This window comes from Acromyrmex echinatior, chromosome 4 (assembly GCF_024713525.1).
Source record: "Acromyrmex echinatior isolate Ae372 chromosome 4, ASM2471352v2, whole genome shotgun sequence".
Classification (NCBI taxonomy): Eukaryota; Metazoa; Arthropoda; class Insecta; order Hymenoptera; family Formicidae; genus Acromyrmex; species Acromyrmex echinatior.
The window spans coordinates 8,446,182-8,460,493 of NC_141855.1; the positions used below are offsets into that span (position 1 = coordinate 8,446,182).

General features: G+C 29.4%; 2 protein-coding genes and 1 long non-coding RNA gene across 4 annotated transcripts; 1 reads left to right on the forward strand and 2 right to left on the reverse strand.

Moving 5' to 3' along the window:
• Positions 1 to 1,346: 1,346 nt before the first annotated feature.
• LOC147909925 (4-vinylanisole receptor-like) lies at positions 1,347 to 8,345 on the reverse strand. Of its 2 annotated transcripts, none has more exons than XM_087405538.1 (6): positions 4,340 to 8,345; positions 3,610 to 3,946; positions 2,216 to 2,446; positions 1,983 to 2,096; positions 1,734 to 1,889; positions 1,347 to 1,498 (listed from the first exon to the last, which is right to left on the reverse strand). In XM_087405538.1, exons 1-6 carry the CDS (start codon positions 4,594 to 4,596, stop codon positions 1,448 to 1,450), a joined length of 1,146 nt encoding a protein of 381 aa, XP_087261664.1. In that variant the 5' UTR covers positions 4,597 to 8,345; the 3' UTR covers positions 1,347 to 1,447. The 2 variants fall into 2 exon arrangements, with proteins under 2 accessions (XP_087261664.1, XP_087261663.1); XM_087405537.1 differs by having other exon boundaries at positions 3,610 to 3,958.
• A 248-nt stretch (positions 8,346 to 8,593) lies between these two features.
• On the reverse strand, positions 8,594 to 11,336 carry LOC105152543 (4-vinylanisole receptor-like). The gene is made up of 6 exons (XM_011066903.2): positions 10,915 to 11,336; positions 10,209 to 10,557; positions 9,504 to 9,734; positions 9,240 to 9,353; positions 8,984 to 9,139; positions 8,594 to 8,750 (listed from the first exon to the last, which is right to left on the reverse strand). The coding sequence occupies exons 1-6, from the start codon at positions 11,169 to 11,171 to the stop codon at positions 8,700 to 8,702; spliced, it is 1,158 nt and encodes a 385-aa protein (XP_011065205.2). The 5' UTR covers positions 11,172 to 11,336; the 3' UTR covers positions 8,594 to 8,699.
• Positions 11,337 to 11,472: 136 nt separating this feature from the next.
• LOC147909926 (uncharacterized) lies at positions 11,473 to 13,946 on the forward strand. The gene is made up of 3 exons (XR_015544846.1): positions 11,473 to 11,701; positions 12,283 to 12,377; positions 12,553 to 13,946. It is a non-coding gene; the product is annotated as an uncharacterized LOC147909926 (long non-coding RNA).
• Positions 13,947 to 14,312: the final 366 nt, after the last annotated feature.

Consider the following 14,312-nt stretch of genomic DNA (forward strand, 5'->3'; position numbering starts at 1 on the left):
GAGAAATTCCATTCTTAGGATAAATCCCCAAATGAGAGCAATTGATGTATTAAAGTTATCACCTTCAATATTAATAATAACTAACAATATTGAATAACAAAATTACTCTGAGACTATAGGTCACTACGATGACCACGCGAAGACCGATAATTGATTTCGAAACGCGATGTGACAGATTAGCGATATCCGTCGTGTGAACGCTGAACGGATCTCTTATTTTCTGTTTAATCCAAGATATAATCGCGGGACTTTCTGTATGGGAAAAATTGAATAATTTCGGAATTCTAAATAATTTTATAAAATAATACTTTATCATTTAAAACTTGTATTGCATGAAAAACATGCACTTTATAGAGTCATCAGGCTAATTCATCGTTAGATCTAGAAGATGGTTAATTTGAAGAGCAATCAGCTGTGCACTAATCAATCTGCATATAACACTTAAAAAATACTTATTTAATATTTTTATATTAAATGAATATTTAAAAAACGTTTTAAAAATATTGTTTGCTGGATTGGGAAAGAACTGCTCAAATTATTCATTAATCCATCAACTCATTAATGCGAAGATGCAATACAAAGTAAATATACCGATTGACTTTAACAATAATTAATTCAGCAAAACAAAATAATGTACACATCAAGCCAGAATGCCAAAGATGACGAACAACGAATTTTATAAAAAAATTCGAAGCAGTCATTTGCGTAATTGCGAGAACAAAAAATTCTCTATCAACGACTTACAAAATATCAAATATTGACAGAGCATACATATTTTCTTGATTGAAATATCATGAAATAACCTGCTGAAAACTAAAACGCAAAAACATTTCGCACGTAATTGATAGAGAGCGATAAATCATTAAAAATTTGTTTGATATCACACATAAGATACACAATTACAGATTTACGTTTACAAAACTGTAAACATAAAGTTTATAATTCGTTCTCTCTTGTCACTATCCTCTCTTCTTTTTCTTTCTCGATACGATAACAATGATAGCGATGAATTATGAAGATTAAAAATTCAAAATGTGCGAGTATATAATGTTCTACTGGAAGACCCGCAAAAAAATATAAGAGGAAAATTGTAGGGGCTTGCAAAGTGGAGCGAACAATACCAGGCAGGAGGAGAAAATAGCATGGGGTTGTATTGTTCGAACACATTTAATAAACACTTCGTATCCCGACATTATCGATCTACTGCTTGACTGCACGAGCTTATTCTAACTCCTATATGAAATACACATGCGTGCAAGTGAACGATGCATACATGCATGTAAGTGTATACCATGGAAGAAAATGTAACAGGTAAGAAAATGTAACAAGTAATAATAGAACATCACTTTTGTTACTTTTAATTTATGTGCAAATTTTACTAATCAAACTACTAGTTGTTAAAAATAATTATAAAAATTTTTTATAATAGAATGTAGTTTCGCCTCTCTCAATACATTGCAAGGAGAACCGATATATAAGAAGCTGAAGCTTTTACAATCTGTAAGAGTATTATTATAATTATTATAAAATATCAATGTAAAAAATATAAATATTTAAATTTTACTTGTTATTTCTACTTGTCATTTCTTTTAATAATGTAATACAATAGTATAAATATTTAAAAATATAAACATTGCAGCATTTAAAACAAATTTTTTTAAGATAATTTTTAGCATTAAATCTGCTAAAAAATTTTATACATAAAACAAGATAACTTGCTGAGATAAACTTACAGTACTATATTGTTCCAAAGACAAATTCATTATCTTTCCTATTGTAATGGTTAATTGATTTTGCGATCTCATTATCAAGGACAATATAATTCGACTGTCTCTAGAATCTGATTCGTACCAGTGGGAAGCGTACGCAGCATCTCCGATACTTTTGTTCTATTAAATAATGGATCTTGTAGCTTTTATATACAAAATCAATTACGTATTCTGCTATTTATCGTAAACAATATATTGGTTCCAATATCTAACCTTAGCGCTCAAATATTCTCCAGCGAAACAATACACAAACGCTTCCACATTTATAACAATATAAAATAAGAAGTTTTTGGTTATACTTTTCGTAGCATCGGGTTGACCGATCGACTGGAACATTAAGAAACGTCCTAAGAGCAATGGAAAAGTGAAAAAGTAATGAATAAGGGTATGAATTAGTGCTGTTTTTATATCCTTTGTTTATCATAAAATTAATCAAAGTTGCTTACCGCAATCATGGTAAAACCTAAGCAGCAGATAATCAGAGTATCTGATACGAACAGCACCATCGCAATATACGTGTACAGATCTTCGATGTGCTCTGAAAATGTGATGATTTTCTGATGCTTCTTGATTATCTTCTTTATCGTAAAATGACTCGGATTACACTTTCCATTCTTCGGAAAAACTTCCTTTAATCCCTCTCGAAGAATATCAATTTGTCCGCCTATATGCAATATCTAAAATATATATTCTTCTCAACAGTCACTTAATGGAAGCCGTGACAAAAATATTTTAATGCTTGAATTCAATTTAGGTTACACAAAATCTTAAAATCTTCAAGATTTAAGAAGCAACACAAATCAAAATTATCTATTAATTATTTTTAATCAATAAATATATATATGTGCAGGTTGCTCTCTACCGATACCTACAGATCAGTAAGTATGGTTTTCTATCTGCCAATAGGCAAGGGAACGCGTTACTGGATGCGGAATAAGATTAGATCGCAAGTCCAGCGGAGAATGAAACAAAAGAAATTGAATTTTACATTCTGATACAGTGTAAAATTCAATAATATGATATAAAATTTAATAATATAAATAATATCTGACTTAATGTATTAGGTGTTGGAATTAATTCGTAGCGTTTTTAATGAAAGAATGTTATTTATTTCACATGAGCATTAAAAAATACATTAATGAAAGTACTTCCCATCACTTGTAAAACGCTACGAATTAATTCCAACACCTAATAACATAAATAAAATTTAATAAATATTAAAAAATATGTAATTATAATTTATAATTATATATTTTAAAAAAATAATTATGTTTAAAATTATATAATTATAATTATAATTTATAATTATATATTTTAAAATATTTATTAAATTTCATTTATGTTAGATTAAGTCAGATATTATTTGTATTATTAAATACATATTTTATATCATATTATTAAATTTTACACTATACCAGAATGTAAAATTTAATTTCTTTTGTCTCCTTCCCTGCCGGACTTGCGATCTAATCTTATTCCGTATAAGTAAACCGTGCTCCTGCCCATAGGCAGATAGGCAACCCGACTTACTGATCTGTAGATCGGCAGCACTCTATATAGTAGATCACAGAAAAGTTGTAACACTTTTTTTCAATGGGTTTCTGAACTCAATCTTGTTTGTAGAGTGTTTGAATGTAAATGATTAGATATATCATAAAGAACCAATCTCTCCGGTGAGAGCAGAAATCAATCAAAAAAAAGTATGCATCGTTTCTGTGATCCACTGTACATTCCAATTGACATCAACTAATTGATTATATAAAATTGGTTATAATAAAATTTCAAGAAATTGACTTCTATGGATAATGATAATATATTTTTTATGTCCTGCAAAACTTACCAGATTTATGAGTAGAGCATTTATTAAACAGTTTGCGTCGGCACAGAATAGTAAATTAACAAATTGAGCAATTATGACTGATTCATATACAAATCTTCGATTAGCGTCAAATGGTAGATCCATCTCTAGAATAAGCAACCGTGTGGACATGTTGGAAGCGTTGCTGTCATCCACGTGCTTTATGAAAATTTTGCTACTAAAAAAAATTATAGTTGTCGAATAAAGAATTACCGTTATGTTAGCGAAGCGTTGCGACAATTTGGCATTGCATGTCGCGAACACACTAAATTTTGTGCCAGAATATTTTTCCCAGTCGACCGTCATCATTGTTAATATCCTGTTGAAAGTTCTAAAAATGATTTTGATTGGTCATAATCATGACAACGGCCGCAATGAAGCATTATGCGTATCGATGAAAAATTTATCGTTGTACAATGACTTTATCGATGTGTGTCTGCTTTTATTTCTCTTTTGCATATAGTAATTAATTTATTACAGCAATTTATTTTAAATTTTGCTTTATTACATTGTTCATATTTGCAATTGCTAAATAGTTTAATTTATTTGTCAGAGTAATTGTTAAATAGAGTTAGATCACTAACTTAATGTGTCTGAATAACTTACTTGTTAGTTAAATATGAATAAAATAAATAATATTAAATAATATATTTAAAACAAATTTTTCACTGATAGTGCATATTACTATGAGCTTCACTGCTGCGTATCTTACCGCTGTTTACACCAAAAAATGACAAGTTTAATTAAAAATATCGTATATGTCATTGCTGAACCCAAAATATGCATTAACTCGGAAAACTCAATTAAATGAGAACGCATTAGGATATATCGATATTGAAAAATTTGCTCGATTATAATCGAGACACTCCAGAATAGTCTACACAAAGAAACACACGACATATTCGGCCAAATGCCAAAAATTCGAAGCCAAATTTCTATCACTTTGCTGACAGTATTCTTTATTTTCATATTTTTGATATTATTATTTTCCTATTATTGTATTTTACACTGTTTACACGTATTGAGTCTGAGGAAATTTTTAACTATGTTACAAATGACACCTAATTAATTATTCGATGTGTATGATGTAGTGTCTCTGTACATACTGAAAGCTTAGAAGAAAAACATAAATGGTAGTACCCTCCTATGAAGCAAAGCTTATTAAATATTTTGATCGTAACTTGCACAAGCGGTGTGTGCATTGTCGATAAGAAAAAAAGAAGTTTCTGGGTAGTCGACCTTATCTCTTTCAAATTCTCGGACGAAACAGTAAAGTATGGCGCAATGCATTATTTTCTTTAAAAATTCAAGCAACATCAGACAGGACAGATAGCACATGCAAAGGACATTAAACCTCGATGAAGAGAGGCATAAGAAAAGTTTTGTTTCCTTAAATGGGGGAGAATTTTTTGAAGAAAAAAGAAACATAAGAGAGAGACATTTTTCTTTCGAAGATTTTATTTCCTCGATATCAAAAGATATTTTTCCTCGCAAATTATGATACGACTGCGTTCGCAACTTGTTCTCCTGAAATATGTAAATCGCGATTTTGGATGAAACTCTTGTGCATATCAGATACATGTTGCACGCAATAATCATGAAAAAATAAACTAGAAGCAGAAAATCGAAATGCTGCTTTTATATTCCAGTAGCGATGTCGCGGTGGCGTTCCTGGTAAATGATAAGCAAAGCTTATAAGTTGTAAAAAGACTGTAGAATGCAAAGAGCTCACATTAATTTTTCAGAAAAGACTGTTTAGGCATTATAATTTCACTTGAATGTTACAAAAATTCTAAGTAATATTTGATTATACGAAGAAATGAAAAAAGAAATAATTTTATTTAATTATATTAGAAATAATTGTTATATTATTCAAAGAACTATACAAAAATAACAATAATTATAATTTCTTTAATACTGTTACTACAGAGATTTTTTTTTATTTTTTATGATTTTACATACTTTAGTTTAATATTTTACTTTAATATTTAGTACTAGATTTAGAAAATAGTCGCTTTCTTATGCGATAACCTAAGGTTGATTCACCATTGATAAACCTAGATGATATAAACAATTTGAAGAAACGGACGTTAAAGAGTTGTTCGAATTATTAATCAAATCCACAGCTTATTGATACAATTGTGCAATAGTAAAAAGTAAGCTTAATGACAATTTTGAACTACAATTAATATGACAAACCGGGACGATACATGCAAAGTACAATAATACGTAGATACACGGCACGTCTTGTCAGATGTCAAAGAAGACGAATTCTATGATAAATTCACTGTGCTCATAACGGACATTTTTATAATTGAAAAAAGCTTATTTATGATATAAAATATCAAGTGTTTGCAGGCTCTGTATGTTTGATCAAGAAGCTTGTCGCGAAGCTTATTAAAAATTACATGCAATTGGGAGGGATTTATCATATGGAATTTAAATATACTTTTGATACCAAACATAAGTACTCCATTAAAGCTACGATTATAGTATTGTAAAAAGAAACAGCAAGTATAAAGATTTTTTTCCCTTTTTGTCCGTTTTCTCTCCTTCTTTCTCTATTTTATTTATGACAGGACAGTTATACCATGATAGTACCAAATTATGAAACTTAAAAATGCAAACCGCCATGCGTACACGCTCCAACAAGTACACGCAATATATGCAAATGGAGTACCGTTGGAAAATAAAAATAAAATTTAATAAAATTGTCAAGAATAACAAAGTGCGAACAATATTAGGTGCGGGAGGGAAACGCAACGAGGACTATATTGTTCGACATTATTTAATAAACATTGCGTATCTTAGGTTATCGATCCATCACCTGACATTCTCGAATGTATAATTCTTACTCTCAATCAATGCTTACACGCATACAAGTATACAATAGATGAAAGAAAATGATAAGTAATTCTGCAATGGTTTTTCATTATTAATGTATCTACACATTTTTTCATAATTAAACAAAAACTATTAACAACAACTGTTAACAGTCAATGTAAATGAAATATAATTCCGCTTCAATACATTGCAAGTAGGACGGATATATAGGAGACTAAAGCTTTTATAATCTGAAGAATAATATTTGATCATTATAAAATGTCAATATATGTAGAAATTCAATATTTAAATTCAATATTTGTAAATAAAATGTTCTGTTTAACATTTGACTTATCTTAATAATATATAATAATGTGAATATTGTAACAAATATTATTTCTTATTAATCAATATACATAAAAAAATAATGTAAGATACACACGCATACCACACACGCACACACACACACACACACACACACACACACACACACACACACACAGAGGGATTAGTCAAGTCTGGAGGTGAATTGTACCACGTGCAAATATCTTAATAACCAAAAGGCATATGTCTGTGCTTGCGCAAAACAGCACAGACTATGCTGAATACACTAATTTATACTCGGCCAAACACACGTATGTTTTTTGTATAGTACAAATGAAGTTATTAGATAAGTGTTGATTTTAGTCTACGTAATAATTGATAAGCATCAGATATGTTTTTTAAAATAAGTCAATAGTATATTGCATAATTTTAACGTTCAAATTACTATCTTATTCACAGTTTTTTAGTTATAAAAATTATTTTATCATGGAAAATAAATATTCTATATTTAGTGGGGATCTTAAGAAGTACTCTCACCAAGCGATACGACACAACATTCTAGTTTTCAATTTTCTTTTAGTCTGGCTCACAATTGCATCACAATGTCACAGTCATGACAAGGGATCTTATATACTACTTCTTGATGCGACACATAATCTAAAACATCTTTACCACGAGTGATGTACTTTTGTAAAAGATTAGGGATGATAAAGGCTGTCCTTCTATTAATGCCAAATGCGATCGGAATAAAAGATTCGGAGATGGTTCTAGCATAAGATACTGTAAAGTACCGATCATTAGACGCAATTTTTTTGTTGTTCCGTGTGGCAAAGTTGACATATATGAACCAGATTAAAAAAAAATTGAAAACTAGAATACATGAACATGCAAATGAAATTAATAAAAGAACTAATTTCCAATCACTATGATCATAATTTTAAATGGCATAAGGTAAAGATATTAGATAATGAACCATCTTATAATAAAAGATTGATTTCGACATAATTTGCTTCTATTCCATAATCATTGGTTCAATCTTTAAAAAGTAACGTTCTTAACATGATTTATTCTATATTAATATCTTTGTGGATTATAAACTTTTTGCAATTTGGAATTCACATAAAGGTACAAATAAGTTATAATTGTGATAAATTTAAATTATGCAATTGCTTAGTCAACAATTAATTTAATGTAGATACGAAAAATGTTTTTTAATCATAAAATTGCATTACTGTCTATATCAATTGAAGTATGGAGAAGAATATAGAACATTAGAGACATAGGATGTGAAATATTCTAAGAAGAATGATTAAATCTTCATAACAGCACATAAAATTTGAAGAGGACGTTACTAAATTGCGATATTTATGTCGATAACCAAATCGCAAAGTTTATTTGTTTTTTTAAAGATTGTACACTAAAGATGATTCGTTGAAACATATATTTTTATGTATCTATATTTTATGATTATTCTTATATACTTTTTAGTTATTAAATTTTAGATTGATTTCCAACAATTATTATCTAGTTGTGACTCGTAGCCTTCGATTTTAATAAATATAAAAGAAAAATTGTAGGTACTTGGAAAGTGGAGCGAACAATGCCAGGCAAAAGTAAAAATAGTACGGGGTTGCATTGTTTGACCACATTTAATAAACACGTATCCCGACATTATCGATCTATTGTCTGACTGCCCAAGCTTATTCTAACTTCTGTATAAAACACACACACATGCGTGCAAGTGAATGATGTATACATGCATGTAAATGTACGACATAGAAAAAAATGTAACAGGTAACAAATAATAATAGAACGTCACTTTTGTTATTTTTAATTTATGTGTAAATTTTATTGCTACTAATCAAACTATCAATTGTTAAAAGTAATTAAAAAATTGTTTTTAATAGAATGTAGTTTCGCCTCTCTCAATACATTGCAAGGAGGACCGATATATAAGAAGCTGAAGCTTTTACAATCTGTAAGAGTATTATTGTAATTATTAAAAAATATTAATGTAGAAAATAAAAATATTTAAATTCTACTTGTTACTTCATTTCTTTTAATAATTTATTACAATATAAATATTGCAGCAATTTATGTTCATTATTTAAAACAGATTTTTTAAAAATAATTGTTAGCATAAAATCTGTGCTAAAAAGTTTTATATATAAAACAAGATAACAAGATAAGATTGCTGAGATAAACTTACAGTACTATATTGTCCCAAAGACAAATTCATTATCTTTCCTATTGTAATAGTTAATTGATTTTGCGACCTCATTATCAAGGACAATATAATTCGACTGTCTCTAGAATCTGACTTATACCAGAGGGAAGCGTACGCAGCATCTCCAATACTTTTGCTCTATTAAATAATATATGGATCTTGTAGCTTTTATATACAAAATCAATTACATAATATTCTGCTATTTGTCGTGAATGATATATTGGTCCCATTATCTAACCTTAGCGCTCAAATATTCTCCAGCGAAACAATATACAAACGCTTCCACATTTATAACGACATAAAATAAGAAGTTTCTGATTATACTTTTCGTAGCATTGGATTGACCGATCGACTGGAACATTAAGAAACGTCCTAAGAGCAATGGAAAAGTGAGAAAGTAATGAATAATTAAGGGTACGAATTAGTGCTTTCCAAATCTACATAAATTCAACATTGATTTATATATCTTTTGTTTATCAGGAAGTTAATCGAAGTTGCTTACCGCAACAATTGTAAAACCTAAGCAGCAGATAATCAGAGTATCTGATACAAACAGCACCATCACAATATACGTGTATAGATCTTCGATGTGCTCTGAAAATGTGATGATCTTCTGATGCTTCTTAATTATCTTCTTTATCGTAAAATGACTCGGATTACACTTTCCATTCTTCGGAAAAATTTCCTTTAATCCCTCTCGAAGAATATCGATTTGTCCGCCTATATGTAATATCTAAAATATATATTCTTCTCAACAGTCACTTCATGATAGTCGTAAAAAAATATTTTAATGCTTGCATTCAATTTAGGTTACACAAAATCTTAAAATCTTCAAAATTTAAGAAACAGCATAAGTTAAAATTATCGATTAACTATTTTTAATAGATAATCTATTTTTAATAGATCATATAGACAATAAATACATATATGTACAATGAGTCAAAAAAAAGTTGTAACATTTTTTTTTTCAATAAGTTTTGGAACTCAGTCTTGTTTATAGAGCATTTGAACGTAAACAATTAGACACATAAGAAAGAACCAATCTGTCCGGCAAAAGCAGATTGCATTTAGAAATCAATCGAAAAAAAAGTATTGCATCTTTCTGATCCATATATTCCAATTGACATCAATTGATTGGTTGATAAAATTCAAGAAATTGTCTTCTACTGACAATGATAATATATTTTTTACGTCCTGCAAAACTTACCAGATTTATGAGAAGAGCATTTATTAAACAGTTTGCGTCGGCACACAATAGCAAATTAATAAATTGAGTAATTATGACTGATTCATATACAAATCTTCGATTAGCGTCAAATGGTAGATCCATCTCTAGAATGAGCAACCGTGTGGATATGTTGGAAGCGTTGCTGTCATCCACGTGCTTTACGAAAATCTTGCTACTAAAAAATATTACAGCTGTCGAATAAAGAATTACCGTCATGTTAGCGAAGCGTTGCGACAGTTTGGCATTGCATGTCGCGAACATACTGAATTTTGTGCCAGAATATTTTTCCCAGTCGATCGTCATCATTGTTAATATCTTGTTGAAAGTTCTAGAAATGATTTATATTGTTCATAACCGTGACAATGGTCGCAATGAAGAGCAAACCATCGATGAAAAGTTTATCGTTGTACAATAACTTCATCGATGCTTTTATTTTTCTTTTTTTGCATACGTATATAGTAATTAATTTATTACAGCAATTTATTTTAAATTTTGCTTTATTATATTGTTCAAGTTTGTAATTGCTAAATAGTTCATTTTACTTGTCAGAGTAACTATTAAATACAGTTAGATCACTAATTTAATGTGTCTGACATAGTTAAATATAATTAAAATAAATAATATTTGAAACAAATTTTTCACTAATAGTGTATATTATTATGAGCTTCACTGTTGCATATCTCACCGCTGTTTATACCAGAAAATAACAAGTTTAATTAAAAATATTGTATACGTCATTGTTGAACCCAAAATATGCATTATCTCGGAAAACTCAATCAAATGGAAACGCATTAGAATATATCGATATTGAAAAATTTGCTCGATTATGATCGAAACAGTCCAGAATAATCTACACAAAGAAACACACGACATATTCGGCCAAATGCCAAAAATTCTGAGCCAAATTTCTATCACTTGACTAACAGTATTCTTTATTTTCATTTTTCTGATATTATTATTTTCTTATTGTTTTACACTGTTTACATGTATTAATTCCTCCGAGGGAATTTTTAACAATATTATGAATGACATCTAATTAATTATTCGATGTATATGATATAGTGTCTCTGTACATACTAAGCTCTTAGAAAAATACATGGGTTGTAGCACCCTCCTATGAAGTAAAGCTTATTAAATATTTTGATCGCAACATGCACAGATTGCGTGCAGTATTGTCGATAAAAAAAAAGTTTCCTGGTAGTCGACCTTATCTCTCTCAAATTCTCGGGCAGAATAATAAAGTATGGCGCAATGCGTTATTTTCTTTAAAAATTCAAGCAGCAACAGACAAGACAGACAATAACATGCAAACATATAAAGGACATTAAACCTCGATAACCATAAGAAAAGTTTTGTGTTTCCGTAAATGGAGGAGAATTTTTTGAACAAAGAAGAAGCGTAAGAAAGTGCTGTTTCTTTTTTGAAGATTTTATTTCCTCGATATCAAAAGATATTTCTCCTCGCAAATTATGGTAAATACAACTGCATTCGCAACTTGTTCTCCTGAAATATGTAAATCGCACGATTTTGGATGAACTTTTGTGCGTATCAGATACATGTTGCACGCAATAATCATGAAAAAGTAAACTATGAAGAAGCAGAAGACGAAGATCGAAATGCTGAGTGAAGTTTTTTATATTCTAGTAGTAATGGCGTGGCGGTGTTCCTGGCAAATGACAAGCAAAGCTTATAAGTTGTAAAAAACATTGTAAAATGCAAAAAGCTCACGTTAATTTTTCAGAAAAATCTGTTTAGGCGTTATAATCTCACTTGAACCTTACAAAAATTTTAAATAATATTTGATTATACGAAGAAGAAGTGGAAAAAGAAATAATTTTATTTATTTGATTATATTACAAATAATTGCAATATTATTCAAAGTACAAAAATAATAATAATTATAATTTCCTTAATACCGTTATTATAGAGATTTTTTATTTTTTATTTTTTATGATTTTATATATTTTATTAGTTTAATATTTTAGTTTAATATTTAGTATTAGATTTAGAAAATAGTCGCTTTCTTATGCGATAACCTAAGGTTGATTCACAGGTCTAGAAGATACAATCAGTTTGAAAAAATACGCTGTACGTGTATGGCTGTCAAACTTACGTATGTTTTTCGTGTAACACAAATGAAATTATTAGGTGAGTGTTATTTTTAGTCTACGTGATAATTGAAATAATTGATTAGTTTCAGATATGTTTTTTAAAATAAGTTTTTAATATATTACATAATTTTAACGTTCAAATTATTATCTTATTCACAGTTTTTTAGTCATAAAAAATATTTCATTGTGGAAAATAAATATTTTATATTTAGAGGGAACCTTGAAGAGTACTCTCACAGAGCGATAAAACAGCTTTCAGTCGAAAATAGTGTGCAATCGTGTTGACAACTGCATCGCATTTCACCTGCTCATTTATGTCATCTCAGGATTTTTCTTCAACTTAGAAATAACCAAAAGTCACATGGGGCTATATCCGGAATGTTGGGGAGATTATATCCTGGCTATACCAAAAATTGGTGAAGTTGGATCATGTTTAGTCCTGAATCAGATAAGATGGAAACTCGCTAGCGAAGTTTGTCCCCTTTTAGTTACAATCTGTATGTGCGTGCATGTATTATCTGCGTATTTGTGTATGTGCGCGCGCACGCATGTGTGCGCGTGCACACACTTTAATTTTTTTTAAACCCTCTCGAAGAATGTCGAATTTGTCCGCCTATATGCAATGTCTAAAATATACATTTCTCTCAACAGTCACTTAATGGAAGCCGAAAAAAATATTTTAATGCTTGAATTCAATTTAGGCTACACAAAATCTTGAAATTTAAGAAGCAGCATAACTCAAAAAAATGGTCCATTAATTATTTTTTCATATAGACAATAAACACATATATGTACAGTAGCTCACAGAAAGGTTGCAACACTTTTTTTCGATGGGATTCGGAACTTAGTCTTGCTTGTAGAGCTTAAAAGTACATGATTATATTTATAAATATGAATCAATCTCTTCAATGAGAGCAGATTGCATTTAGAAATAAATCGAAAAAAAGTATTAATCTTTCTATGAACCATTGTACATTCCATCAATTGACATCAATTGATTGGTTAATAAAATTTCAAGAAACTTTTAGATTAATAATTATAATAATATTATTTGCAAGACTTACCAGATTTATGAGTAGAGCATTTAATACACAGTTTCTGTCGGCACACAACAGCAAATTAACAAATTGAATAATTACTGATTCATATAAGAATCTTTGGTTAGTATCAAACGACAGTTCATCTCAAGAATGAACAATCATATAGAAACATTGGAAGCTTTGATGTCATCCGCGTGTTTTAGGAAAACCCTGCTACTAAAAAAAATTACACTTGTCGAATGTAGAATTACCATTATGTTAACGAAACACTCCGACAATTTAGCACTGCATATCGTAAACGAACTGAATTTCGTGTTAGAATATTTTTTCCAGTCAATCGCCATTATTGTTAATATCTTGTTGAAAGTTCTACAAATGGTTTTTATTGGTCATAATTTAACGACTGGAACGAAGTGTTATACGAACCATCGATGAAAAATTTATCATTGTACAGTGCAGTGACTATATCGATGCGTATCTGTTTTTCCTTTTTACATACAGTTATTAATTTATTAGTACAGCGCGCGCCATTCATTTTAAATTTTTCTTTATTAAATACATTGTTCATATTTGCAATTTACTAAATAATTCATTTTACTTCACAGTAATTGTTAAATTGAGATCACTAACTTAATATGACTGAATAGTACAGTTAAATATAATTAAATTAAATAATATCTACAAAACAAATTTTTCACTGATAGTGCATATTATTGTATTAGGAGCTATATTACTGCATATCTCAGCGTTGTTTATACCAAAAATGACAATGAATTTAATTAAAAATCTCGTATTAATAATTTCGTACGGCATTGTATCCAAAACAATTATTATCTCAAACAATTTCATCAAACGGAAATGCCTTATGACGTATTGAACAACTTGTTCAAATGTGAGCGATACAATCCAGAATAATCTGTACAACGAAATAC